Source organism: Carettochelys insculpta, chromosome 26, assembly GCF_033958435.1.
Source record: "Carettochelys insculpta isolate YL-2023 chromosome 26, ASM3395843v1, whole genome shotgun sequence".
In the NCBI taxonomy this organism is placed as follows: Eukaryota; Metazoa; Chordata; order Testudines; family Carettochelyidae; genus Carettochelys; species Carettochelys insculpta.
In genome coordinates, this window is record NC_134162.1 from 9,353,025 (window position 1) to 9,380,284 (window position 27,260).

General features: G+C 54.3%; 1 protein-coding gene across 4 annotated transcripts; it reads right to left on the reverse strand.

Annotated features, from left to right (window-relative positions):
• Window positions 1-8,129: 8,129 nt before the first annotated feature.
• Window positions 8,130-25,650, reverse strand: ETNK2 (ethanolamine kinase 2). Of its 4 annotated transcripts, none has more exons than XM_074977367.1 (8): window positions 25,264-25,650; window positions 19,511-19,770; window positions 18,443-18,580; window positions 16,143-16,285; window positions 15,939-16,022; window positions 14,023-14,198; window positions 11,296-11,369; window positions 8,130-10,525 (listed from the first exon to the last, which is right to left on the reverse strand). In XM_074977367.1, exons 1-8 carry the CDS (start codon window positions 25,648-25,650, stop codon window positions 10,453-10,455), a joined length of 1,335 nt encoding a protein of 444 aa, XP_074833468.1. In that variant the 3' UTR covers window positions 8,130-10,452. The 4 variants fall into 4 exon arrangements, with proteins under 4 accessions (XP_074833468.1, XP_074833469.1, XP_074833472.1 ...); XM_074977368.1 differs by lacking the exon at window positions 25,264-25,650 and adding an exon at window positions 20,918-21,030; XM_074977371.1 differs by lacking the exon at window positions 25,264-25,650 and adding an exon at window positions 20,937-20,963.
• Window positions 25,651-27,260: the final 1,610 nt, after the last annotated feature.

The following is a 27,260-nucleotide window of genomic DNA, read 5'->3' on the forward strand; positions in this document are numbered from 1 at the left end:
TCCGGTCCCCGCCAGTTCCTCGACCAACCACCTCGGATGCTCCTGAAAAACACTAAACAGAGATCCAAAGCGGGGAGGATGGGCAGGTAGTGGAGCACCCAGGGGGACAAATCTTGAAGAACCACCGTTACTACGGTGAGTAACTTTTCTTTCTTCTTCGACTGTCCCCGTGGGTGCTCCACATTAGGTGACTACCCAGCAGTAACCCGATATAGGAGGTGGGTAATCGGATCATGTGCAGCTTGTCCCCAAGAGGACCGCTGCAGAGAGATGGGTATCCTCTTGGAATACCCTGTGAAGGGCGTAATGTTTGGCGAAGGTGTTGTAGGATGACCAGGTCGCCGCTCTGCAAATGTCTTTTAACGCAACGCCCTTGAAAAAGGCTGTTGATGCCGCCACCGCCCTAGTGGAATGAGCCCTGGGCGGGGCCAGTAAAGGAGTCTTTTTGAGTTCATAGCACATTTTTATGCAGGATACGATGTGCTTCGAGATTCTCTGCGAAGAGAGACCTTCTCCTTTCGATTTGGGAGCGAGAGAGACTAGGAGTCTATCCGTTTTCCGGAAGGACTTGGTCCTGTCTATATAGAAGGCTAGCGCCCTCCTCACGTCCAGGAGGTGTAGGAGCGCCTCTTTGCTAGAGTTATGAGGCTTTGGATAGAACGAGGGTAAAACAATAGGTTCGTTAATATGAAACTCAGAAGAAACTTTAGGAACAAAGGCTGGATGCAGCCGTATGGTTACCGCCTCCTTGGAAAAAACAATGCAGGGTGGCATTGCCATAACTGCCACAAGCTCGATCACCCTGCGAGCTAACGTGATTGCTAGAAGAAAGGTCATCTTTATCGTAAGGAGGCGGAGGGAAACCGTGGCCAAAGGCTGGAACGGTGGTCCCGTTAGCGCATTAAGCACCAGGTCCAAGTTCCACGAAGGTGGAAGCGGTTTCCGAGGGGGGTATAGGTTTACCAACCCTTTGAGGAACCTGGTAACCATGGGATGGGCGAACACCGTGTGCCCTTCCTCTTTGTGTCTGAACGCCGAAATGGCGGCAAGGTGGACCTTTAATGAGGATAGTGAGAGTCCTCCTCTCTTGAGGTCCAGTAGATACTCTAATATTACAGGTATAGGCACCGAAAGGGGGGCTAGCTGTTTGGTAGAACACCATGCCGTGAAGCGAGTCCATTTCTGCTTGTAGGTCTTCCTGGTGGAAGCCCTCCTGCTACTTTCTAGGACTTGTTGCACTTCCTCCGTACATGTGCTGTCTAGGGAGCTGAGCCATGGATTAACCACGCTTGTAGTCGCAGGCGTTGGGGGTACGGATGCACTATGGACCCCTGGGCTTGCGTGAGCAGATCCGGCACCACCGGAAGGGAATCGGTGGACGGTCCGACATGCGCAGGAGTAGGGGGAACCATTGCTGTCGATCCCACGTTGGGACTATCAGGATCATGCGGGCTCTGTCCCTCCTGGCTTTCTGCAAGACTTTGTGGATCAGCACTGTGGGAGGAAAAGCGTAAAGCAGGGGGCCCCTCCAGGAGATCGCGAATGCGTCCCCCAGGGACCCCCGTCCCAGTCCTGGAGCAGAATCGTGGGCACTTCTTGTTGTGTTGAGTAGCAAACAGGTCTATCTGGGAAAAACCCCATGTGTGAAAAATCGGTCGTAGCAGATCGGGATGGATCTGCCACTCGTGCGTGAGTGCGAAACACCTGCTCAGCTGGTCTGCCTTCACATTGTGAGCGCCTGGTAAGTACGAGGCTTTCAAGGTTATATTGTTGGCGATGCACCAGTTCCACAACCGGACTGCTTCCGCACATAAGGCACGGGACCGAGCTCCTCCTTGCCGATTTATATAAAACATGGTGGAGGTATTGTCTGTACAGATCCCGACTACTTTGCCTTGTATATCGTCTCGAAAGTGTCTGCAGGCGTTGAACACTGCTCTGAGCTCCAGTATATTCAATGTGCAGTGACTGCTCCGTGGAGGACCACAGCCCTTGAGTCACCTCTTCGCCCATGTGTGCTCCCCACCCTATGAGGGAGGCATCTGTAGTAAGAAAAACCGATATTTGTGGTTGGTGGAAGGGTACCCCTGTTAGCAAGTTCTTGGGGTTTACCCACCATTGCAGGGATTTGCGCACCTCTGTTGTGGGCGACACCACCCTGTGAACGGTGTGTGCTGCCGGTTTGTATACGCTCGCCAGCCAGTGCTGCATGCTGCGCTTGTGTAACCTGGCGTTCTGTACTACGAACGTCGCTGCTGCCATGTGGCCCAGCAGCTGTAAGCACGTCAGAACCAGCACCGTAGGGCTGAAGGTGATGACTTGCACAAGGGAGCCAATGGCCCGAAAGCGAGTCTCTGGTAGATACACTCTCGCTGTAATAGAATTTATGCGTGCCCCTATGAACTCTGTGTCCTGTGTGGGGTCTATCTTTGATTTTGCCAGATTGATAACCAGGCTGAGCAAAGAGAACGTGCCTGCTGTGACGCGTATCATGCGTAGTACCTCCTCCTTCGAGGCCCCTTTGAGTAGGCAGTCGTCCAGATACGGGAATATAAATACCCCCTGTCTGTGCAGGTAGGCTGACACCACTGCCAAGGTCTTGGTGAAGACTCTGGGGGCCGAGGAGAGGCCAAACGGTAGGACCTTGTATTGAAAATGTTCTTTGCCTACCATGAACCGGAGGAATCGTCGGTGAGCTGGATGGATAGTTATGTGAAAATACGCGTCTTGTAAGTCGAGGGCTGCAAACCAATCTCCATCGTCTAGTGCCGTAAGGATGGAGGCGATTGTGATCATCCGAAAGCGTTGCTTGCGCAGGTACCGGTTGAGGCCTCGAAGATCTAAGATGGGCCTCCAGCCTCCTGTCTTTTTCTCCGTGAGGAAGTACCTCGAGTAGAACCCTCTCCCTTGCAGTTGCTCCGGCACCCTTTCCACTGCCCCTATGAGCATGAGATGGTCTACCTCCTGCTTGAGCCTCGCTACATGGGAGGCCTCCTGGAGGTGGGGCCTGGGTGGAGGTTGTGGTGGTGGAAGCGACTGGAAGGGGATGGCATACCCCGTGGCTATGATCTCCAGCACCCATTTGTCTGTGGTGATCCTTTGCCACTGGTCGTAGAATGGTCGGAGGCGATGGTGGAATAGCCGCTTCGGATGACCTTGTGCGATGGTAGTGATGGCGCAGCCCGGGATCTGCGTGTCAAACTTGTGGCCTTTGGCCCTGCCCCAAGGACGCACGGCTCTGTTGGGAACACCGCCTGGGAGTTCTGTACTGCTGGTGCTGTTGATGTCGCCCTTGCTTGTAACCCCTGTGGTACTGGGGACGCTGTTGCTGGTACTGGTACCGTCTTTGTTGAGGGTAGTACTTCTTCCTTCTGTATGGAGGGGTGTAAATCCCCAGGGTCCTAAGTGTGGCTCTTGAGTCTTTACTGGAATGAAGGACCGAGTCAGTTGATTCAGCAAACAGCTTCTGCGAGTCGAAGGGAAGATCGACTATCTTTGCCTGCAGATCCCTCGGTATACCCGAAGTCTGGAGCCAGGACTCCCTTCGCATCACCACTGCCATAGCTGTGGAGCGTGCTGCTGTGTCCGCAACATCCAGGGCGATCTGAACTCCCATCCTCGAGGCCGCGTAGCCTTCTTGCACGATGGCCTTGAGCACCGGTTTTTTTGTCCTCTGGAAGCAAGTCCATGAGGGAGGTTAACCTAGTGTAGTTGTCGAAATTATGGCTCGCTAAATGTGCTGCGTAATTTGCCATTCGCAACAGTAGAGTGGAGGAGGAGTAGACCTTTCTGCCGAACAGCTCTAGCTTCTTGGCATCTTTGTCTGTTCCCCGTCTTGAATTGAGATGTCTTTGATCTTTGTTGCGACGACTCCACCACCAAGGAATTTGGTTGTGGGTGGCTGAACAGGAACTCCATGCCCTTCGCCGGCACGAAGTATTTCTCGTCCGCTCTCTTGTGGACAGGCGGAATAGTCGCGGGGGTCTGCCATATCATAGTGGCGGACTCCAAGATTGCTTCATCAAGCGGTATTGCTATTTTGGAGGAGGCTGGAGGTCTCAGATTTTTGAGGAGCTTACGGTGTTTCTCTTGCACCTCTGCTGTCTGGATGCCTTGCGTGAAGGCCACCCTCTTAAACAGCTCTTGAAACTGTTTGAGATCGTCCGGAGGATGGACGTCCCCCGGGGCCGTAGCCTCGTCCGGGGAAGAGAGCGAGGAACCACTAGAGTACGCCTCTCTGGACCCTTCCGGTTCCTGTTGGTGATGGTACATCCGCTCGCTGGAAGCTTGCGAGGGAAAATCTCGGGGTTCCATAACTAGTTCCCCCTGAGATACTTGAGTCTCTGTCCCCGTTCGCGATTGCCCTCGGGGATACGGGACCGTCTGTGGGGATCTTTCCCTGGTAGATTGCCGGTGGTGTCTATGCCCCGCGTGATAGGGGCGACCATGGCAGCATGGGCACTGTTCTTGGGAAGGTGACCTGGACCACTCCCTTGGTGCATACCCCCTGCGGCTGGGGGAGCGAGATCGCCGAGACACCTGGGACACTGGAGAGAGCGACTTGTGATAGTACTCCAGCAGCTCAAACCCCAGGAAGGGTGAAGGTGGTCCCAGCCAGGGCGAGGCTGGTTGTAAAAATGGAGACGGGGGCTCCGGGTAGGCTAGGGGGGACCCCTGCCTTCTAGTTGGAGTCTGCAGCATGAGCGGAGGGCTGAGAGAAAGCAACTCTGCAGCCCTGTCTGGAGAGGGGCTGCGGTGCCTTGTTTTGTGTGCAGCCTTCCCCCTCCCTTGCGGGGGTGGCTCCGCCCCCTGACGTGCAGGGGATCTCGGCCCTGTCCGCGCCGCGCTCGGCACGCTCATGGGCGGTGCCGCACGGGCGGTGTCCTCCGGTGCCTGCAGGCTGCGTGCCTGCGCGCTCTGCACCGCTGGTTCCCTGGGGGTCAGTGCTGCTGCCTGCGGTGCTGCCGGTACCGGCGCTTGTTTAGCCGCCGCCCTGCCTGCGGTGCGGGGCGGCTGTTTGATTATCGGAGGCTGAGCCGCCTCCACATGGGGCTCTCCGTGCCGCCGCCAATCAGCTGTTGCTGCGGCTGGGGGCTGTGCGCTCCTCCCATCCCGCTCGCTGTTGCTGCCGGCAGGGATCGGGCTGGGGAGACTTTTCTCCGTTTTTGCGCTGATGGGGTGAGAGAGGCAGCTTTCCTTTTATGGGCCCCGGAGGGTCCCTCCTGCTGTGGCCGCTCCGGCACATCTGGCTGGAGGGCCTTGTCGAAAAGCAGCATTTTAAGCCGCATGTCTCTGTCCTTCCTTGCTCTGGCTGTTAATTTTGCACAGAAGGAGCATTTCTGCGTGACATGGGACTCCCCAAGGCACCTTATGCAGTGACTGTGCCCATCAGACGCTGGCATTGCCTCTCGGCAAGACTCACATTTCTTGAATCCTGAAGAGGACATTGTTGGTGAGTCTTTTAGTTGTTAATGGGGTACTTAGCACCTTCTCTGTGCTGTTTTCCCCCTCTCCGATAGCCTGCCGCGGCAGGAGGGCTAATGGCCCTAGGCTCCTGGCCTCCGGTGCTCCGCTTGTTACTAGGTCTGGACTGAATGCCGTCCCGCTTGTTGTTTCTTGTTTTTGTTTTTGTTTTTTTTGAAAATAACAACTGGCTAACTCAACAATAGACTAAGAACTTGAAAACTTTAAAGAAAAACAATTAAAACCATTGAATACGCTAACTTGGCCGTAGCCTAGTCGGATTCCGTCTGCAGCCGACAGCGGTTAAGAGGAACTGGCGGGGACCGGATCGCGCATGTGGCCAGGAGCGCGCAAGGGAGCAGCGCGCACCGGCGCATGCACGGTCCGGCAGAAACTGCTTGGAAGATCCGATCTGCGGCGCCGGGCGAGCCTGACACCTAATGTGGAGCACCCATGGGGACACTCGAAGAAGAACCCCCATTTCCAGCACTTCTCTCTTCTATGCTAGTGTGACCTCAAACCCAGAGAAGAAGTCAGCCTGGCCTCCCTACATGCCCTATGACACAGAGCTGAGCATTGTTTCACTGACATCAGTGGAGCTTTGTTAATTTGCACGAGTAAAGTAGAACAAGCTTCAACAGGTCTCTGAAAACACTGGTGGGATGAAGGACTTGAGCACACATCTCTGCTCCTGTGAGCCAGCAGCCAAACCCCTCAGCTACCCCAGTACCAACATAAGGTGAGCCAAAGGCAAAGTGGAACTGCTTCAACTGGAAAGCGAGCAAACGCTCTGTAACCAAAAGAGCAGCACTGCCCATCTCTGAGTAACTCCACACTCTGCGACCCAGAGAGCCACACTGCACGAAACACTAGGTGGGATGTGGCTCTGCCTCACCAACACCCCTACTGCCAGCCCAGAAAGGCTGTGAAGTGCCAGCCCTGTCTTGCTCTGACCTCAGACAGAGTTCATTACTGAACTAGAGCCCGGAAGCACTGTATCAGGCATGGCAGCTGTGGGGTCTGCTGTGGTGCAGGTGTACACATGGGGTGCAGGAGACCATGGTTTGAGAGCATCGCCCCTAGAGGGGGATGGTGGCTTGGGCCATAAAGTGCTGCCTGCAACAGACAACCTAAAGTACCACTGCTTTCGTGTCAGGCGGAAAATCTCCCAGTATGCACTGTTCCAGCTGAGAGCACCACCTGTGCTCAGGAAGGCCTCAACAACTTCATGGATACTTGCTCCCCATTACCAAGACACAGGCTTGAAACTGATGTTCGCCAGGATGCCCAGATCACTGGCCTTTGAGTTTTACTCTCTGGCCCTGCGCATTGTTAACTATGGCTACAAAGTGGAGCAGCCTCAAGGGAAAAGCTTGAGAGAACTTAACTGGGAAGAACTCTCTCTCGCCTGGTAATGAAGGCAGGTACGAGGGGCACAGGAAAGCCTTGTTCTGCTTACAGTCAGGAGGATGGAGCAGGGAGGCTGCTCCCTCACCGGCAGGTTGGATGGGGCTGGCCGCTAAAACACTCATAACCTGCCCTTTGGTCTGGGCACAGTGCACCCTTCTGGCAGCAACAACCCGCACCCACCACTCAGCACCCAAGGGGAGACAGCCAACAACATAGGAAGGAAGGTTTTGAACCTGCTACACGGACGACCCCGCCCCCCCATCCCGGAGGCAAATGTCCCGCCACTGCTAGTGGGCTAGAAAGGCACGCAAGCAACTCTTCGTTTGTTCACTCTCCAGCTCAATACACAGCCACATTGGCCACTGTCTGAAGACAGGCTATAGGGCTAGATGAGTGAGTCTCAAGCTTTGGGGTCCGGGGCTCACTCCATGCCATGCAAAGCTTTCAGCAGGCCACCAACCAGCCGCCCACGATGACAAACATGCATTTGCTTATCTCTAAATACCTTATGTACTAACTTAGCCATCTTAGCCTACTGGAGCATAAAACCACAGACATACAGCTGTAACGTGGGGGCAGGGGCACAGGGGTGGAAAGCCAGGGCAGGCTTCCCCCCTGCAGCAGAAGGGAACAAGTCCTGAGCCCGTGGCCCACCTGGAAGATGTTTGTGGACCACTCGTGGACCACTCCATGGACAATGTTTTGAGAACCAACTGGGCTAGATGGACCTTTGGTCTGACCCAGTCTGGTCAGTCTTATGCTGCGTGTGTATCCATGCCTAAGGCTGAAAGGCGGCAGTTTAATTTCTTCCTCTGTTTTCACGCTCTCTCCTAAGGGAGACATCCCACGTGTGTCTTCTTGGGTTCTTAAGAGGGTTTTCTCACATGGGTAGTGGCAGCTACCTCCCAGGGTCAGGGAATTTGTGACCTTGGGAAGGCTTTTAAGCAGACGCCTACACAGGCGGAGTATTGTTAAGGTTTCATGTGGGCCCCCTCCACCTTCTGCACTCAGATGTGAGAGTGGGGATCCGCCTTGACAACAGACACTGGCTCCTGCGCAGCTCTCTCTTATTGGCTGCTGTGAGCCTCAATCTGTCAAGCCAGACACAAGAAGCCATTTTTCAGCTCTGCGCGGGGAGCCCGGGCACCCAATTCGAGGCCAATTCCACTGGGTGAGCACACACCTGGGTGTGCAACTCTGCACCAGTGACGTTCTCGCTGCAAAGCAACGCCCCCCAAGGGCTCACTGCTGGCAAACAGGAGACTCTGGCTGCCCCCCACCCCCATCCCAGGACAATTATTAAAGCTCCACATCCCACTAAGATCCAGAGAGCAGCAGCTTTTTATTGTCACCCTTTGAGACGACACTGGATGTGCTGGGCATTACAGGCTCTTGCAGGGTCGGGGGTGCGCCTGTTCCCCGGCAAAAGGCACAGCTGTTTAACACCAGTGGTAACTGCAGCAACACCCGCTAGCCTGGGTATAAAGCGCAGGATGCAGCAGGGCACAGGGACAGTAGGCTGAGTGGGCCCCAGGCCAGAAGACTGCAGCCGCCCAGACAACTTGAGCTTTGGGAATGCAGTAGGAGGGCAGAGGAAGGGAGCAGGGTTAACCCTTGCCAAACTGGCCTCTAAGCAGCAGGGAGGACGCTGACGTGGCATTGAATGGGGAGGAACAAGCCCATTTTGCAATGCTCTGCCTGCCCTCTCGTTCTAGCACCCAGAGTATGTGCCCGTTTGCAGCAGGAGATGATCTGGCTCTGTTTAACCCTCTGCCAGGAGACAAGGGTGGGGCTCTCAGCAGCCGCACAAGGTTCCAGGTCGGGTACCAGCTGCATAGAGTGGGGGATGGCCTCCGGCTACACCTATGCTTGGCGCTGGAAGTGCGATTCCCAGCTCACGCAGATGTACCCACGTTGGCGCCCACTGAGCTCCACATTCCCGAAGCTAGCGCTGCTGGGGCCGTCCCAGCCACTCTGCCGCAACCTGGAGGTGAGGGCCCTCTGCACAGCCAAGAGCCCCCCAGCCTTTGCTTTGCCTCCCCCACCATCACCCCTGCTGCTGAGGTGAGCCCCCCGATGCTCCTCCAGCTCCCTCGGGGGCATCCCACGAAGGAAGTGGGAGTGAACGACCCAGGCACCAAGTAATTCTAGGCCACAAAAGCACGGCCACCAGGGGAGCACGGGGCTTCCACTATTTCTGCCAGTGTCTTTTACAGACTTGCTCCACGCCTCAAGGAGCAGCATGAGGCCCTAGTGAAGCACAATGTGGTCCTGTGGGGGACGGCAGCCCCTGGCTGGCAGCAGTGTTCTCAGGAGACCAGAGTGCAGCCCCCATAGAACTGAGGCAAAACAAAGAAGCTTGTGCAAAAAGCCACCCCCTATAGCGGGAAGTGTTTGGGGCCCAACGGAAGCCGACTGCCAGCGCTGTCCTCCGCGCCTCCTAGCATCCTGGGGAGAGTTAAAGGGAGATTCCAGGCCGGAGCTCAACATTCAGGGGCCTGGTTCCACAGAGCCAAGCACCCTTCAGTTCCTGACGTGCTCCCCTTTCTCCCTAAGCTCTGGGACAGCTCTTGGCTAAACTTAGCAGCTTGAGCCAGCTACGCTTTGCATCCAGTTACATGCTGTCCTCCCCACCCGAGGAGAGCACGGGGGCAAGGCAAGCCTCAGCCAGATCTCCAGGACAGCGTGCTCCAGGCCCCATGACCCGCTGTGGGACAAGGCACCAGGTGAACAGCTCTATTTGGGAAGAGACATTTCTTTCCTGTGGCACACAGGACCATTCTCCAGTCTGGGGATCTTCCCTTCCTCCTTGAGGTACTTAGACAACCACAATGCTGTGGAGTGGGGGTGAGGGGGTCATTGCCAGCTGTGCGCTAACCCCTATCACTAAGGCTGCGGACCAAACGACAGTCCTCCTCCTTCTCCCAGGTGCCTTTGGTTAGCCCTTAGCAGGATCTCCTGATACTTTGACACCAGCCCCTGTGTAGGCGCCTTGTGTAATCAGAAATAAAGGGGGAAGGGTCTAGAGCCAGCCCCTTGCAATGGACACAGTGTAAGCCCCTTCCCCCCTTGAGACGGGGTTGACAGAGCAGAATCCCCTACGCCCCATGGAGGACGGAACCCCAAGCAGTGACATGGTTTGTTTCAGCACAGCACATACCTGCCGGGTCGCCCGGCCCAAGGAACAAAGGAGATCCAAGCCAGCTCCAATTGCAAAGGTGATGCTAATTGGCAAGGCAGCCCCGAAGCCCGTCAGTCCAGCTGAGCTCATGGCCTTGCCGAGTGGCTCACACACCAGTCCTTGAACCAAGCACCTTGCCAGCAGCCAGGTCCTGTCCTCCTCCTCTGGAAGGCACTGCCGATGATGGGGCCAATCCAGAGATGGGAGAACCACGCTCTGGGGGCTTCACTTAATCTTTGGCTTCCTGGAAAGTCTTCCTTCCCTACCCCCCTCTCCCTACAGACTGTCTGCCCCCTCCGCTAGCTGGCGACCAGCTGAGGCCTGAGGAGACACCAACAGCCAACCCTGGTAGGAGAAAATAGCTGGGAATCTTGCAGAACAGAAGCAGCCTTCAGATGTCATTTTGGCATCTCCAGCGCTGTCACCATGGATTTTGCCTTGAAGTACTGTTTAAACCTTAGCCTGGCGTACCTGCAAGGGGAGACAGCAGCAGCTCTTACACAAGACAGCAGACACCTGACTGCCTCCACCCTGTCAGCACTAGGGGGATTTCTCCGCGCCTCCTTTCAAAGCTGAAGCCCAAGGACTTGCTTACCCACATTTGCTACAATGGAGAAGGACAATTTAGGGTGTGGAATAATCTCCCCAAAGGGAAATGGTGGAAGCCTGATTGCTTGAGCTGTCTGAAACTCGCCCGGGTGCAGGGGGGAGGAGCGAGGTGGGATTTGAGGGAGATGGTCTGTCTGTACCCCAGGAATTTCTGGTCCAAACACGGCTGGAGGTAACCGATAGACAGGCAGACCCGTCTTGCAGTGCTGCTCGCTGCATGCCGCTGCACTGCAGCAGGCCAATGAGATACCGGTGTCTGTAACCCTGTGGCAATCTGTGGCTGGGCTTTGTCTCTGCTGAGCCCGCTGCAGCTGGGGCTCACCAAGGTGCGTCTTTGGGCCCCAGCAGGCGTGACAGGTCCACAAGTCCCAGCACGGAACCCTGCCGCCGCCGCCAAATCATCGGGGGTGTGGCGTTACGCCTCCCACCACACTGCACCTCCCCACATGTGCTGTTCGGGCAGGGCAGTGACACACGGATCCAAGGTGGAGCTCGGTGATGCTCACCACAGTCAAACCAGGAGAGGAATTCCCACCCGCCGGGCCACAGGGAGCAGCGTGGCAGCCAGCCGGAGTCGTGGCAAAGGAGAAGCACCGCCCACCCCGAGTCCCTGGCTGCACCAACAGGCTCACCTGAAGAAGTTGAAGTCTATGGTAGAATATTGGTCCTGGATCAGGCCCCAGAATGCCCAGAGTAAATGAGAGGCCTGCAAGGGAGAGAAGAATCAGGAACCAGCTCAGCACATCCCATCCCATGGGTGATAAAGACCCTCACCTCACGCTCCGGGCCAGATCCTCAGCTGGTGTAAGTCCGTGAGCTCCTGGGGATTCAGTGACTCGATGCTGATGTGCAGTCAGCTGGGGGTCTGGCCCATGAGCTTTTGAATGCATGGGAAGCTGATGAACTGTCAGTGCCAATCTCATTAATGAGCTATCTGTGTGACTATCACATGTTTTTATAGACCAGGAGCTCCTTGTGCTAGGCACTGTACAAATATAGGACAAAAGGGCAGCTCCCACCCTGACAGTCTATGTAAATTAAACATTATCACCATCCTGGCACCTGGGGGGTGGAGGGGTTATCCCCAGTCCCTCTGAGTGGGACCAGCTCGGGTTCCATCCGCCCCGGCTGGCAGCACATGGGTCACAGATCAGAGAACGCCAGAACCAGACAGGACCTCGAGAAGTCATCAAGTCCAGCCCCCTGCCCTCATGGCAGGACCAGACACCATGTAGACCATCCCTGACAGACGTTTGTCTAACCTTCTCTTAAATATCACCAATGATGGAGATTCTACAACCTCCCTAAGCCAGGGGTGCACAAAGTGGGGGACAGGCCCCCTTGGGGGGCATGAAATTTTCTAAGGGGGGCACAGCATGACTGGCTGTGGGATCTAGGCTCATCCATCTCATTAAAAATGTTGCATTCTGTTACTGTTTTTATGTCAGCATATTCACATCGATACACTGACCCCATCACGTTTTTACATTCTACAGACTTGTTTTCTTACAAGTGCCAAAAGGGTTTTTATTTTTTTTTTCATATGAACATATCCGAAATTTCCGTCAGTTTGGATTACATTAGACAGACTGGGGGGGCCCTGCTAATTGCAGGGACAAAAAGTGGAGCCCAGTGTAAGAAGTTTGCTCACCCCTGCCCTATGCAATTTATCCCAGTGCTTAACCACCCTGACAGCTAGAAAGCGCTTCCTTATGTCCAACCTAAACCTCCCTTGCTGCAGTTTAAGCCCATTGCTTCTTGTCTGGTCCTCAGAGATTAAACAGAATAATTTTTCTCCCTCCTCCTTGTAACATCCTTGTAGGTACTTGAAAACGGCTACCACAACCCTTGCCACTGCATTTTTGAAAGAGCAAAAGCACGGTCCACAATGTGTCCCCCAACGATTCTTCTCTGAAAGTTTCAGGAGTTAAAAGGTGACTTGCTCCACATGCCCTGGACATCTGTTATCACAACAGAGAGGTCTGAAGCTGTTTACAGCCTGGCTCCCAGCTAAGGTAAATTCCCCTCCTGCTGCTCAGTTCAAAGGTTGCTGCAGCTGTGCCAGCAGGGTCATTGCTCCCTCTGGAGATTTTATATAAGTAACCTTGGCAAAGTCAGACCTCCTTGTGTCCCTGGGCTCAGCAGGCCTTGTGCAGGGTCACCCCAACAGGTCACTGGAGTCTTTGCTCACCTGCTTTTACCACCCCACCAATGTAAAGTCAAAGCACACTGCTCTTTCGTTTGGCCTCCTGTCTTGTGGAAAATGTGACCACCTCTCCTCTTGGGGTCACAAGGAGAGAGGTGCCGTACTTCTTCCTCTGATCTCTCCCTGTCTTGCTACCACAGCAGGGCAGAAGCTCCACTCTGCTGGAGCGATGGGCCAGAAGATTTCTCAGCTGGTGTAAATCAGTGCAGCTTCACTGACTTCCATCCAGGGCTCTCTCCCACCGGCCACTCGGCTCAGAGGTAGACGCGGCGTTAGCTCTGGAGACCTGAGGAATTCAGTGGCACACGGAGCTCTGGGCCAAGCGATTCCTAGAGAGGATCAGCCTTGTTGTTGGAGGAACTTGACCAGGTGAGGACTGCTCCGCTGCCAGGCAGACTCTGCTCGCGTCCCTTCGCTCTGTACGCACCACTGGGCCTGGATCTTCCCAAACGTCACCGTGCGCCCAGTGTGCTGAGTTCTTTAGGGAGATCTGGTCCCTCACATCTCTTTCCTCTTTGCTTCCACAGTAGTTCCCTTCCCTCCACTGGGGAGCTCCGGGGCTGTTTGCACTCACTGAAGGATCCGGGGCTGGTCGCAGACCATTCTGCTGCTCAGGTGCGGCAGTTCCTCAGTTCTTTTCACACACAGTGGTGCTCCAGGAGAGTTTACTACCGGTGGGGGGTGGCAGTAATGTGCAACACATAGGCACAGGGAAGAACTTCGGTGACTTTGGGCCACCCGGCCAGTTCCTTCCTCTCCCTGTCCACGTCTGCCACTGAATCCCAGAGTGCATTTCAGAACCAACTGACCCTGCCACCCAAAACCAGTGTTCCCTGTAAGCTGAGCACTTGGGTGGCTGCTCAGGAGAGATTCAGGTGCCGCCCAACTGATTAGCAGAGCACCCACAGCCAGCAGCATGTGTTTCTGTGCGTGGTGCACAGAACAAAATTTATTCCAGACAGGGTAAAAAAAAATAGAGGGAACCCTGCCCAAGAGGTCTTGGTCTTGCCTGCCAGAGTGAAAGAACCTGATCCAGTGTATAGTAAACACCTCTCTTCTATTCCCCAAGAATCTCTGCTCCCAGGGTTTACATGTGCTTGGAATCCCTGCCCCAGCCTGTCTCCTGCCATTGCCTTGCCGAGCACCCACTCACTAAAGCAAACTGGTTCGCTTGCACGTAGAGGGTCTCCAGCTCCTTGTCAGAGACAACTCCTGCTCCGCCTCCCTGGCTCTCCCGGCTCAGTTGCTTGTAGGCTTGCAGGTAGTGCCTCAGCCACTGCAGCTGCATGTCCCGGCTGGGATACAGGCTGTAATCCACCTCATTCACCCCTGCAAACAGAACCCAGTAGTTAGGAGAAGGGGAGGTGGGAGAGGACAACAAGCAACTCCTCCAGGGCAAAGTGCTGGTGAAGATGGGCTCTCCCTGGGCACGAAGTCAGTGGGAGTCTTTCAACTGGCATTGGATCAGCCCCTGGGACACAAACTCTAAGTCAAGGGCCATTGTAGAGGAAGACAAGTTATTGCTCCAGAGCTGGGGATGGTGCAAGCACACTGATCAAATCTCCATGTTACAAGATGCTCCTAACAGGTGGGTCTCATCCTTCCCTCTCTGGCACTGGGATTTCTTGCTCTGAAGATACACTCTCCATGCAATTTCTCTCTCTGTGACACATGACCTAAGTCCTACTCTTCCTTGCCCTCCCCATGAACTTTACTCCTAGAAGTTCTTTGGACGCTTTACAATAATTTGGCAGGATGTCTGAGAAAGGCCACTGAATTAGGAAACAACCATGATATATACCAAGCCCCTTTTCCCCCTGGACCTAGTCCGACTCCTAAGCACCTTGTCGTGCATTAGCCTGGATTGGACCGCTTATTGTTCATTCTCAGCAGTGAAATACAGAAGGAGAATGAAACATCTTAGGGCAGGCTAGTATTTCAGGCTGCAATAATCCTGCTTACGTCTTCAGGTGAAAATTATTTGGACATCCACAGCTCCTTTTGTCTTCCAAGCGCAAGGAATAACTTCCCAGAGCCACCTCCAGAGAGGAACGTGGCAGCTAATGAACAGCGTGTGGGAAGTTTCAGGCTGAGAAAACAGCCTATGGTACCCAACTGAGACCACAGTGGGATATCAGGTAGGCGAAACAGAATGACCCAAGCACTCTGATGATACTGGCATGGCAACTCTAATGTCCACAAGTGGGCAGCAGCTCAGTTCTAGGCCTCATTGGAAGGTGCCAGCATCTCCACCGGCATAATCCCCCCCGAACAAGGCTCTTGGCTCAGTAGTCACTAGCTGGGAGATGTGGGAGGTGTGCTCAGCCTCCCACAACACGTCCCCTAAATCCTCTTCGAGGTTTTCCCTGCCAGCGCTGACCTGGTCTGACCCTGGTTAGCTTGCGAGAGCGTGAGGCTATGCAGCACAAGCTGAAATGGCTCCTCACGTGCATAAAGTCACCCTGCATTTGGGGCCACACCTGGGGAGAGGAAGGAACGCCTCTCCTACGCCGCCAGTTGTGTGCATTAATATTTGTTGTCATTAAACATCCTCCTCAGTTACCCTGTAAGTCGGGGTGGTCAACCTGCGGCTCTTTGAGCAATTAAATGTGGCTCCTGCTCAGAGCCGTGTGTTGGGAGTGCTGTCCGCCACTCTGCACATGCGCCCCAGCGCGCGGGGGAGAAGCACATGGCAGCAGCAGCTGCGGCTCATCGAGCTTGAGTGGGGCTGTGGGTGCCTGACTTTGGGGGAGGGGGAGGGCATTCGGTTAGAGCGGGGGGGTGGGGCTGGGGATGCCTGGCTTTTGGGGAGGGAAGGAGGATTGGGTTAGAACGGGGAGCTGGGGATGCCTGGCTCTTGAGAAGCAGGAGGGCACTGAGCCATGTACTATCTGTTAGCTCTTCTATATATGAATAGATAGATTAAAAATAAATATATAATACAGGGTTCTTACTCGCAAACTGGTTGGCCACCCCTGCTGTAAGTCTACACAAACACAGGCAAACGTTCCACCATGCTCAGGGCTCAGCTCCCAGCTTGGGCCAAGAAAAGGGGAGAGCTCGACTCACCTGCGAATTCGTTAAAGTGGTTCCCAATGTCGAAAGCCTGGTAGTTGTAACCGGCGTATTCATAATCAATGAACCGCACGTGCTCTGTGGAAGCAAAGCAAGAAGCAGTTAGAGCAGGTGCCTTCAGTTCTTCAAGAGGCTAGCATGCATCCTTGTACCCCGTGGTAGCTGCCATCCAGGCAAGGGACACACCTGCAAACTCACCTTCGCTCTCATTGTAGATGATGTTTTTGCACAGCAGGTCATTATGGCAGAGCACAATGGGTGAGCCCAGCTGAGAGAGAGATTCCTTCAGCCAGGCAACTTCTTGTTCTAGCACCTCCAGACTGGGCACTTCATGACAGAGTCTAGGGAAAAAGAGGGCACCAGGTCATTTCTACAGACAAGAAGCTGCTTTTCCAATAGGTATCGTTTTTAAGTAATGTAAAGCTTGGCAACATTCAATACCGGAAGGGAGAAAGGGGTAGGTCTCCAAGAGCAGCAGAGTGTTGGAAAAATCACACCACGCCCACAAAAGCTTTGCTGTTTCCTGGAAGATCAAGGTAGGCTGAATGCAAGGCTGGGAGTGATGCACACCGAGTTCAGATGCATAGCACTGGTGAAGGCTCAACAGCCCTGGACACTGGGCTCCTCTCTGAAGCCTTTGAGGAGGGACAGGCTGAGCACCTTTCCCGTTATCCAATCAATGTGCCCCTCCCCCGCCCCAGTGGTGCAGATGGATGCTCTCTGTGGGGGAAAGGATAGTTCTAGCTCCGTGCCCTGTTAAGTCCACACGGTGGAAATTGCTAACAAGGGAGGTCAAGTGCACGGGGTGGTCACAGTGATGTGGAACCCTGTCCTGATAGGAACTAGACCAAGATTCAAACACATCTCACAAACAGGGCACACAATGACAACAAATCACATCAATCAAATCAGAGGTAGAAGACTCGCATTGAAATCTGCCTGCGTAGGGTCCACGTGGATCAAAAGGATGGTCATCCCAGAGGTACCCAGCCCATCAAGTTCCCACAGGACTTTGTGAGAACTCACAGAAGCGTGTTAATAACCTCAAGCAACCCGGCGATACCAAAAAAGAGCTTGTTAATAATTAAATGAAACCAACTGTTTAATGAACTCTGCGTGCCACCTAGTTTGTTCACCTTTGCTGTTTATTGAGACTGATGGCGTCCAAGAAGGAGGATCCTGACGCAGGTTGAGACTTGTTCTAGACCCACCCACCTGGAATGGACTAAATCTCCCTAAAGGCCTTGTCTGCCCTGCACTGGTTTAAAACATGGGTTGTCTGGACCACTGAAAAATAACGTAGAGCCTATTCAGCCTAGAATGGGTTTCGAGCCATTGTAACTGATCTACAATGGCCCCTAGTTTAACCCAACTTATCCTGAATGATGTGAAAAATTAGCCTAGTGTAAGCGAGGCTCAGATCTCACATGAACCTGGTTTTGCTGAAAGACTGGGTTGGGTTTCTTGGGAGTTATTATAACTAGGAGTCGTGACAAAAAACTCCATTGTGCTAGGCGCGGTACAGACACAGAAGGAAAAGATGGTCCCTGCCCCAGAGAGCTTACAATCTAAGCGGTCTCCACTTGGATCGCTCCAAAGGCTTTTTCTGTGATACAGCAAATGTCTCTCCAAGGCAACTCAGAGCCAAGGCTGGGCAGCATGTCCTAAGGATGAAGTGTTGAGAGAGAAGAGCTTTCATTTCAACTGGTTTCACACTGCCATGTGGTCTTGTCCAAACAGACACTGAGAAGTCTATTTGTCAGTGAGCCCAGATATAAAAGTCCGATGAGCCATCAACCAGTCTTGTAGAGTGGACAAACTATAGCTACTGAGACCATGTCTCCCAGCTGCGTTAGAGATGGGGACTTGGAAGCATTATATCCTTGTTCAAACATGGTTTGCTCCTTTATATGGGAAATTTCAAAGCTTGCTGTAATGGTGGCAGGCTCAACTGGATTGTAGCTGGTCCCTGGACATAGGGCTCTCCTGTGTTATGTCCAGAGCCCTCCCAAATTCAGCAGTTCGGTTCTAATGTATCTTTCTTTCTTTGCATTTTGAGCTCATGTGGTTGGCCCTCCGTGCAGTTTTGGAATGCAAACAAGCCCCAAACTCAAGCAACACCCTCAACATGTTGTCTTTATTTTGGGTCAGATACATGGTTTCCAACCAAAACTTGGCTTAGCTTTGTCCAATCTCTGGACTGGCCTGATTCCCTGGAGCAAAGCTGGAAGTTTTACTGAATCTTTTGGCAAATCTCTTGTAAATTTTAGGTTTGTGATAAAGCCAGCAAGGGCCTTGCCTGTTGCCTGGTTTCTTTGCTTAGTTTTTTCCCCCAGCTCCAGTTATGTTACTTAGCCTTCCCACAAACTGCCTGGCTGCATGACCTGAGCCTGTAAGCAGAAGGGCTAGAAATAAGCACAATGTGGCTAGCTAGAGTTGTGTGGGTAGAGGATTCCCTTATCAGGAGCCTCGCTGCCGGGTCCTCGCTCTCTCTTTACCTGGGGTGAGATGCTTTTGTGGTGAGCTCCGTTTTCATGATGGTAAGGTATTTGTGCAGCTTGTGCCACAGGCTGGGTTTGGGCAGGCTCCCGTTGGTGTGAATGGCATGTATCTTAGCCATTTCCCAGGCGACCAACCTAGAACAAATCAAAGGTGCAGCACTGTTAGGTGGTAACATGCAGAGACTCTGCTGTGAGAGCTTCTTGAATGGGGCATGCTCAGTTCCTTCTCTGAAAACCAGACACAAGGGATGCCAGGCTGGGCACCAAAAAAACCAGTCCCCACTGTTACGTAATCACGTTGTGTTTTAGCTGTGAGACTTCAAACTGCTGCAAGGTGCTGGAGCAAAAATCTCCAGACTTACTGGGCGAAATTCTCTGCTTTTGTAAGTCACTGGCACAACACCAATTTCAGCATTGCTCATCTCAAGGAATCAAGAATCAGGAGAATTTAAAAACAAAAACCGAAAAACCTCATGATTTTTAAGCCAAAATAGTTTTTGGTTCCTTTGATTCGTTCTCTGGCTTGGGACTCTCAGGCTGCACCTGCATCAGGTTTTCAAGCTCTTTGCAACAACTCTGAGGCGACAAGTTACTTGGTTTTACAAGAAAGCTGAGATTCTGGCTTGAGTCCAGCAGTCAGGGCTTTCAAGAAGAGCCACAGTTGCCAGATTTGTGATAAAACCAGGAGAGCTGATAACACTGCAGCAGGAATCTGGTCTCCTAGTGCAGTCACGAGAGAATGCTACTACCCTGGGTCCAGACAGGCAAAGGGTACTGGAGACTTCAAAGTAACAGCCTCTGTGGCTGTGGGCACATCCCATCAGCCAGACAAAAGGCCAGGCTGCGAGAGAAAGGCAGTGCCCACCTGACCCAGCTGTTTCCTCTGGTAGCTGGAAGCAGAAGGTGTTCCTTCTGCCTCCCCTGTGGCGTACCCTCCCTTCATGCAGCACCCTAACACCAACACTAGAATCAGGCCCCCGGCAATCTGCCGCAATGCCTTTCCCGTGCCAAGGCACGAGCAGGGAGGAAGGAACTGTGGCCCAAACGCCCACCCGGCCCCCACACCTGAAGATCTGCGGCTCCCGCACATGCTGAGGTCCCAGTGCCGTCCCCTGCATGAACTCATAGCAGAGGCCATTCTGGAAGGTGCAGTAGAGTTTGGGAGCACAGGCGTGGGCTCGCAGCACCTGGAAATTCTTCAGCTCGCTCTCCCGGTCCACGAAGAGCTCCGTCTTCCTGCCATAGACCCGCACCAGGATGGCGTCCGCCATCCCCTCGTCCACATAGCAGGCCATGAGCTTGTTGGTGATGCCATCGGTGAAGAGCTGGAGGCAAAGGAGAGGGTTAGGGAGTGACACAGTGAGCAGCAGCCACAGGATGTAGGAAGGAAAAAGGGACCCCAGTGGATCATCCCAACAGCCCTGAGGTTGGTGCAGGAGTCTGTCCATGGTGCTTATCTGGCCGCCATGACTGTAAGAGGTGAGTGGCTCTATACGTCAATGTATTTAGGGTTCAGCACGCTCTCCACCTGCATTCGATTCCCAGCTCAACCACTGGCCTGCATGCACAAGACACTCCCCAGTTCTCCCATCTGCGACCTGGGGATAATGAACTTGATCTCCGGGGAAAGTACTCAGAGATCTGATGACATGGACTCTAGAAAAGCTTTATCATCCTCACAGCATCTTAGGGAGGCAGGACAGGGCTCTTACCCCATTGCACAGAGAGGCAGCTGAGGCCTGGAGAGCTAAGGGACTTGCCCACGGTCTCCCGGGAGTCTGTGGTGAAGCAGGGAATTAAATCCCTGGCAAACGCCCTAACCATTGGGCCATCCTTCCTCTCTTTGCCACTGTTGCCAGTCTGCCTGCTGATTAGGGAACAGCACAAGGACTTCAAATGGAATCTTAGCCAAGTCACCAGCTATCAGCTGAGGATGGATGTTGCAACCCTGGGTGCATGGGCTGACACTGTTAAATGCAAAGCTTGGAGCAATATTATTTGAAACATGCCCAAGGTGCAGTAGCACTTTACAAGGACAGACTGCAAGATACCTCAGGAGACGCACCAGTTGCAGAAGATGGAAGTTTAGGAGGCCTTGACAGCATCCCAGACGTGGGCCTGCCTTGCCCACCTCCTATGGCCCAGATGTATAACCGGAGCTAAGAGATTTAGTAGCAAGGCATGGCACTGGGTTAAATTGCAAATGTGGGGTTCAATCCCAGCTCAGTGGGGAATTCAGCAGGATTTCAAAGCTCTGGGTAGGCCTGGGACAAGTTCTCAGCTCATTGGAGGTAAAGGAACCAGGCGCAGCAGGGTGGTGTTGCTGCATTTTTCGGCTGGCATGAGCTGGAAGAACCATTCGACTTGCAGATGACTGCAGCGCAGGTTCCAAGCTGCTCCGTGGGCAGGATCCCTGAATAGCAGAGCGAGCCAGGCACAAAACAAAGCAAGGAGCAAACAAAATCAACAGACCCCAGGGGGCTGAGCTCACTGACGGCGACATCTCTGCCGGGGATGCCTCTGTCACCGCGCCAACGGCTCCTCGCAGATGGAAAGAGGGTTTTGTTCCGTCTTCTCAACTGGGCTGGGTGCCCGAGGACATGGCATCGTCTCCCCCTCCCCCGTCCTCTCCAACTCCGTGACCCCTCTGTCTGCAGATCCCTCTGGCCCTCAGTGCTCCTTTCTGAGCTCTTGCATGCAAAGTGGGGGAAACACACAGAGGTGTGGCTTGATGGGAAGCAGTTCCAGATGGTCTGGGGATGAGAAGAAATATCGGCTCAAGCTTCCTCTCTCACGCTGGGACGGAGTAACTCCAGTGGGCCTGATTCCCTCTCATTCATGCTGGGATAAAACAGGTGTTACTCTGCTGAAGTCAACAGTGCTAACAGAGGGGTGAAGCAGAATCCTTAGCCCCATGTTAAGTCAGGATCAGGGTTCCTTGTATGCGGAGTACTTGGTGGCAGCCCAGAAAAGATTCAGGTGTCACCCACCTGATTTGCAAAGCACCCACAGCTGGCAGCGTGTGTTTCTATTGGTGGTGCACCTCCGCACAGGCCTTTACACACGTAACAAAATTTATTCCACACATGGATGAAAAACGGTCATAGGAAGGCTGGTCAGGATTAATGACCTATCCCAGTGGGATGTTTCTCTTCCTCGGTTTTTTTAAAGCTTGGGCGGATCTGTCCTTGCAATCCACTGAGCTGTGCTGCTCCAGGAAAGGCGATGTTGGATCCTTGTGCCCTTCACGAGGCAGCTCGAGCACTGCTTGGGGCCTGGCCTAAGAGTACAGTAGGACAGGCAGAGTGATCCTGCAGGGACACCTGGGGCACAGGGTTCTGCAGAGGGAGCCGGAATCAGGACAGCAACATTCTCAGGTTGCAGTCTGATGGAACCTGCTTTGCCCAGGTGGGGCACACCGGTGTTACGTCCTGACACACACAAACGTGCACAGCCGGCGTTGCTCAGCCTACATGCTGCTGCACAGGTGGCAGCACCAAGGGCACAGCCTTGTGCTGTCTCTCTCGATCTGATGCTGAGGCTTTGTCCAGCCCCACCTGGGACAAGATCTGAAGCTTTAGTAGCTTTGCTAGGGGCGACAATAGGCTTTTCCATGCTAAGCATAAAGGAAACTGATCTGAGCTTCATGTGCCAGACAGCAGCAAGTGCACGAGACTCAGGTTTGCTTAAAGTCTTCACTCTCCACCTCTCACCGTCTCCTCCTTTCAGATCCAAAGCGCCAAATCCCCAGCGGGGACAAAACAGCATAGTTTCATTCACGCCAATGGAGCTATCACAATTTACACCCACTATGGAGACCCCCTGCAGATGGAACGGAATAGACCCCTCACCTCCAGGTTACTTGGGAGCGTGATGGCAGGAGAGACGACACAGGACTTTGCTATGGACAGCACCTACTTCCCAGTGGTTCTGGTTCAGCAGTTGCTCCTCCCAGCTCTGGTAAACTAAATGCTGCCTCAGTTTGTCTTCCGTTTTGGATCCCAAGTCCATTCAGAGCTTTCCTGTGCCGAACAGGGCTGCTGATAGGGATCCTCCTTGCATTCCACGATGTTCATTGCCCACCCGCAGTGTCCTATCATCAAATACCCCACTGCCTCCCTCAGCACCTGTGCCAGACAGGGGGGCTGGTATTTCTGCCACAGGGAACACGAGGGGAGTGGAAGTCGGGGCCTTCCTGCGGCAATAATTCGAGAAATAAGAGCCCCAGGAGTTAGAGCTTTTTGTGTTTAGGTCCCAATCCTGCTCTTGAGGCACAGCCCTGAGCGGGGGCAGTATGAAGTCATGTCACCCCAGGGGTTGCGTGCATTGGGAACCATGCTGCTGGGAGCTAAATCCATCCCCACGGCCCCTAAGAACAATGCATGGGGCATCATGCTCTAGGGCAGCCTTTCTCCTCCTGCAGTGGGCAGTCTGCAAATGAGGGAGAAGGAGCTGAACTCAACTGCCTATACAGACCATGTGTTTCCAGAGGGGTCCTCACCTCCTGACAGCTCTTAGGGGTTTGCAAAGGGAAAAAAAGATAGAAAACTGCCATTCTAGGGCAGACGTGGGCAACCTCGGCTCGTGAGGGGGCCATGTGAGTGGCCCTTCTTCATCTCGGTGGGCTGTAAGATTGTCCTAACCAAGGTGGTCTTCGGGGGTAGAGGGTTCTCCTACTGGCGTGGGCATCCCTAGAACTTGCAGGGTGTGCTGACTGAACCATAGCAATGCTCTGATTGCACACAAGTCAATGCTGTGCACAGTCAGCACACACCTCACGTCATGTACGTTTCACTTGAGTAATACCGGTAGGGGAAAAAAACCCTAGCTGGCCAAAAGCCAGCAGAATCCAGCAGCCTCGTGCGTGAGCAACAGTAAACGAAACGTCTCATGGTCCACACCTAGAATCCCAAAGGGCTGCCTTCGGCCCGGGAACCACAGGTTGCCCATCGGGGCTCTGTCTAGTGTGCACAACCAACTCTGTGGGCTCAGGCAGGGAGAATGGGACCGCAGCTCCACCTCCCCAAGCACAAGGACTGCATTGGCTTAGGTCCCAAGTCTCAAGTGCACAAAGGTGGGGAATGTTCTCTACATGCATGCAAGGACCAGGAAGAGGTCCGCCGATGTGGGGTGCAAAGGGGGGAACTGCCCCGGGGCCCAGCATTTCAAAGGCACCCACAGCTCCAGGCACCGCAGCCGAAGCTCCAAGCCCCCTTGAAATACTGCAGAGTGCTGTGCACCACTCCGCAGGTGGCTTGGAGGTGCCGTGGCTAGGGGCCATAGACTGGCTGCCCCAAATCCCACCCCTTCTACCTTTGGCCCCACTCCTTCTGGGGGGCAGAGAGCTGCCCCCGCCACCCTGTCCTTGTCCCTGTGATGATTTGATCTATGGGTTCTCAGCTGTTCCTCATTCCCTGCCATAACCTGCCTCAGAAACTTCCATCCTACACTCTTGCTTCATGCCCTCTCACAACCACATAGGGAACTTTTGCACCAGATCAGACCACTCACACACACACAAGCTTTATCGATCCTTCCAAGATCACTAACCCCACTGTTTCTATCCACCACCTGCCCCATCCCTTACCCAGCCATGCATTCTATACCCACCTGTGTCTGCCTGCCCCCCATCAGTCCATACAACTCCTTCACCAACTGCATCCCTTACATATCACCTGCATCCTCCCCGCTCCCTTTCACCCCAAATTGCTCTTCTGCATCTTTCATCGTTTGGTAGGTGCATGAGTGTTTATTTCTTTGTTGGAAACGCAGCCTGAAAGATACCAGAAGGATTTCCACCCTGCTGAAGGCTGGACGGGGTTGTAGCTCTGCAATGTACCTTACCACAAGTAAGGTGACGGGGGCGCAGGCACCACTCTGACAGTTTGCTATCAAGCTTGCTTATAATGCCCTGAAGTTCTCCAGCATAGATTCGAAAGGCATCTAGAGACCATTGAGTCCAGTCCCCTGCAAGTTACTGGCAGAACCAGGAAGACAGCCTCCTAGCGCCTGCTCTCTTGCTTTAACCACTAGACTCCCCTGCCTCAGGAGAAGGAATATGCATGAGCAACAGGCATTTTAGGAACAACAAGAAGTCCTGTGGCACCTTATAGACTAACAGATATTTTGGAGCATAAGCTTTCGTGGGCAAAGACCCGCCTCATCAGATGCTTATGCTCCAAAATACCTGTTAGTCTATAAGGTGCCACAGGACTTCTTGTTGTTCTCGAAGATACAGACTAACATGGCTCCCTCTCTGATACTTGTCACCAGTTATTACAGGGTCACTATTAACCCACTCATGCCTCAGAAGGGTTGCTGTGTCAGTCTGTATCTGTGAGAACAAGAAGCCCTGTGGCAGCTCCAAGACTTACAGATCTATCACGGCATCAGCCTTCACAGGTCAAAGCCCATTTTGTCTGATGCTCCAAGACTCCTGGGTGCTTTCCAGCAAGCGATGGGGAGCTGGAAAACAGGCCTGTGACAGATCGCTGCGGCGCCCAGGTGTTGGGGGAAAGACCTGTAGCGTTAGGTGTCATTTAGTGCCATATTATGCCGCCTGGGGGATTTGCTAGCTCCACAGCCCAGCTGAACTGGCAACCCCCCGGGAGCCTGGGGATGCTGCGGCACACTCCCACAGAGCTCAGCAGCTGTCAGCGGCTTCCCGCCTGCCCGGCTTCCCCTAGCCACCCAGGTGCCCCCACGGGCGAGCTGGCCTGGAGAATCCCGGGGCTAGCTCCCTCCAGCCGCAGCCCAACGGGGACGGCCGGGGCCAGCCCAGCCCAGGGCCTGCTGCGGGGCTCCCCGCGCCCCCTCACCTTGGTCTGCACCCGCGCCGTCTCCCACTGCGGTCTGAGCTCCCGCATCAGCCGCAGCGCGCCGGGCCGGAGGTCGTCCTCGTCCACCGCGATGCCCAGGCAGCGCACGGCCGGGCAGCCCCGCTCCTCCATGGGCCGCCACGTGCGGCGCGCCGGCCTCCCCCGGGCCGCGGGGCAGCAGGCGGCAGGGGGGGAGGGGGCGCCGGCGACTCCGCCTCCCCAGGCCGCCGAGCGCTGGGGCAGCGGCCCATGGGCAGCCGCTGGGGAGGAGCCGCCGCCGCCGCCGCCCCTGCGCGCCCGGCCCGGCGGAGCCGAGCGCAGCGCCCGGGCCCGGCCGCATTGTGATGTCACGGGCAGGACGCGGCCCCACCGCCAGGGCGCAGCCATCCTGCCCCCGGCCTGCTCCGCCCCGCCCCGCCCCGCACCCCGCGCGCGTCCCGGGCCGGGCGCTCCAGCCCTGCGCACTGCAGCGGGCAGCCCGGCCGGCCCCGGGAGCGCTGCGGGCGGGCGGGCGCGCGCTGAGCCTGGCGCGGGCTGGCGAGGACGCTGGGGCGAGCGGAGAGCGGCCCACAGGCGCCGAGGGACGAGCCGGCGCAGTCCTGGCGGGGGGGCGCCCGCAAGGTTCCCGCTAACTTTTGCCAGCCCTGGCGGGAATGAATTTTGCTCCGTGCACCGAGGCATGGGCACCGCAACGGTAGCACACAGGCAGGCGGCTGGGGGCGCGCTGCTGACCAGCTGGGCGGCCCCAGCATCGCTCCTGGGCGGCTGCCGCAGCGCTCAGCTTAACGGGCATGATGGTTGGCAGATTCAGATGCCACCCAGCTGATGAGCAGAGCCTCCACAGCAGGCAAGGTGGGTTGCTCTGGGTGATGCACTGAACATTTATTCCGCATAAGGATAGAAAAAAATAGAGGGAAGCTTGGCCCAGCCCTTGGCAAGCAGAGCCCTGTGTGGACACGAAATTGGTATCTGCATTTGCAAAAAAGATCCATGGATGTCCATAACTGGGGCTGTAAAGCCGATACAGTAAATGCCTTCATATCCCGCAGCCCCAGGACAGGGCGGTTGCTGGATATTCAGATATTCTGGAGAATACAGCAGTACACCTAGCAACGCGTAACACTAATGAAAAAGAAGATTAGGTACTAAGAAAATACAAATGTACGCAAAGTGCTTTATTTACCAACAGCAGTAGTACTATACACTGTATTTGCTGCATTTATTTGTATTTACTTTCGCTATCCTGTACTTATGGAACATGTAACTAAATATACTTATGGCTAAAATGCCCGTTATTGGAGAGTTCTGGATGATAGAATGCTGGATAGGAGTTTGCTGTATTTGCAGATTTTCAGGGTTCTAGATGCAAAATTTGTATCCTCCAAAATGCACCATGGCTAGTTGCATGCACATCCACATCACATCCATGGATGCAGATAGCTGCAGCTATACAGAGGCTGTCCCTGGATTTGCAGAACTGTACTGACAAGTACAGGCATTAACTCCCCTTTGTCAGGGGCCTGTTATGTACTCGTGCATCCCCCTGAGAAGTCAAGGCATGCTTTTAAATAGTCACTGCAGAAAGCTGAACCCTTCCAAGCTTATTCGAGGCCCCTGCCCGTAGGGAAGGCACAGCTTCAATGTAAGCAAGAGGGCTTAGGAGCTCTAACTCTTGGTATGGTTGAAGATTCAAGACAGGGAAGCCAACATCTCAGTGCTAATGAGGAATTACGCTCCTTTGCCTAGCCCTCTGACACAGATTGTCCCAAGTATGAAAGTACGGTCATGGAGCAAAAGAGCCTCTCTCCAACACATTCAGACAACAGCAGCTGAAGGCAGCTAAATGGGACACCGGTGCCGGAAAGTCACTTTACGGTCAGGAAGCTGATTCCCCGCTACTGGTCTATAAACAGAGGGGGATCTGGCAGTTTAATAGGATGCTCATAATTGCTCCAGCCATTGCGCTTGGCTGAGGTTGGCCTAATTGCAATCAGAAG